This window comes from Aplysia californica, unplaced genomic scaffold, assembly GCF_000002075.1.
Source record: "Aplysia californica isolate F4 #8 unplaced genomic scaffold, AplCal3.0 scaffold00371, whole genome shotgun sequence".
NCBI classification, from domain to species: Eukaryota; Metazoa; Mollusca; class Gastropoda; order Aplysiida; family Aplysiidae; genus Aplysia; species Aplysia californica.
Genome location: NW_004797641.1, coordinates 238931 through 239882, shown reverse-complemented (window position 1 = coordinate 239882; position 952 = coordinate 238931). Strand labels below are relative to the sequence as shown.

The 952-nt window shown below is 42.5% G+C and overlaps 1 protein-coding gene across 1 annotated transcript in view; it reads left to right on the top strand.

The window, feature by feature from the left end:
- The window catches only part of LOC101864541 (GDP-L-fucose synthase), an 11992-nt gene that overhangs the window by 8847 nt on the left and 2193 nt on the right, over positions 1-952 (top strand). The window contains 1 exon segment of the mRNA XM_005103426.3: positions 697-796. Within this exon segment, the coding sequence (XP_005103483.2) occupies positions 697-796 (100 nt within the window).

Sequence of the window (952 nt, the reverse complement as noted above, 5' to 3'; positions counted from 1 at the left end):
CCCTATGTGAGGTAGCGTGTTGGTAGTGTCACCGTGTAGAATATAACACTATGTGAGGTAGCGTGTTGGTAGTGTCACCGTGTAGAACCTAACCCTATGTGAGGTAGCGTGTTGGTAGTGTCACCGTGTAGAATATAACACTATGTGAGGTAGCGTGTTGGTAGTGTCACCGTGTAGAACCTAACCCTATGTGAGGTAGCGTGTTGGTAGTGTCACCGTGTAGAATATAACCCTATGTGAGGTAGCGTGGTGACATTAGGGGCTCGTCACTATAATGGAACTGAAGAAACTAGCATTTTCCCCACAGGTTTGGGAATTTTGAATTTGTATTGTTTTGGCTGAACACCTTTCAAGTCCATTAAAGAACACATTCCTGTGTGGATAGCTTTGAAAAACGTTGATTAAAGGCACAAAAATGTACATTTTCTGTTTCCACGGACTCTCAAGCTAAACTATGGCGGCTATTTTCCACTAATTTTACTTCTGAAACCAGGTGACCCCTACCTCCTTCACTAGCAAAGGTCTCGACTTGTATTCAAGATAACTGGGTATTTGTTTCTTCAAAAGCAAGACAAATACACAACCGTTAAGATCATACCAATAACTCTGCATGCCCCAAAATTGTCGAGAGCCTGATTTCACTGCATCATGACACCTATGTATGCCGGTGAGATCGCCCTTAACCAAAACCTGCAGTACGACACAAGCAAGTCTGATGGGTTGTTCAAGAAGACAGCCAGCAATGCCAAGTTGAGGAAATACCTTCCCGATTTTGAATTCACCCCGATCAAGCAAGGTATGTTAAAGTTTGTGGGCGATTGGTGGGTGTTCTGGTGTGGCTCTTTCCTACTTTCCTATCAAACATCAATCGTTCTTCTTTCCCCTCCTTCTTCTATTTATATACTACTATCTTATTGCTGCTGTAATCGACAGCATTGATGCTAATATTTAT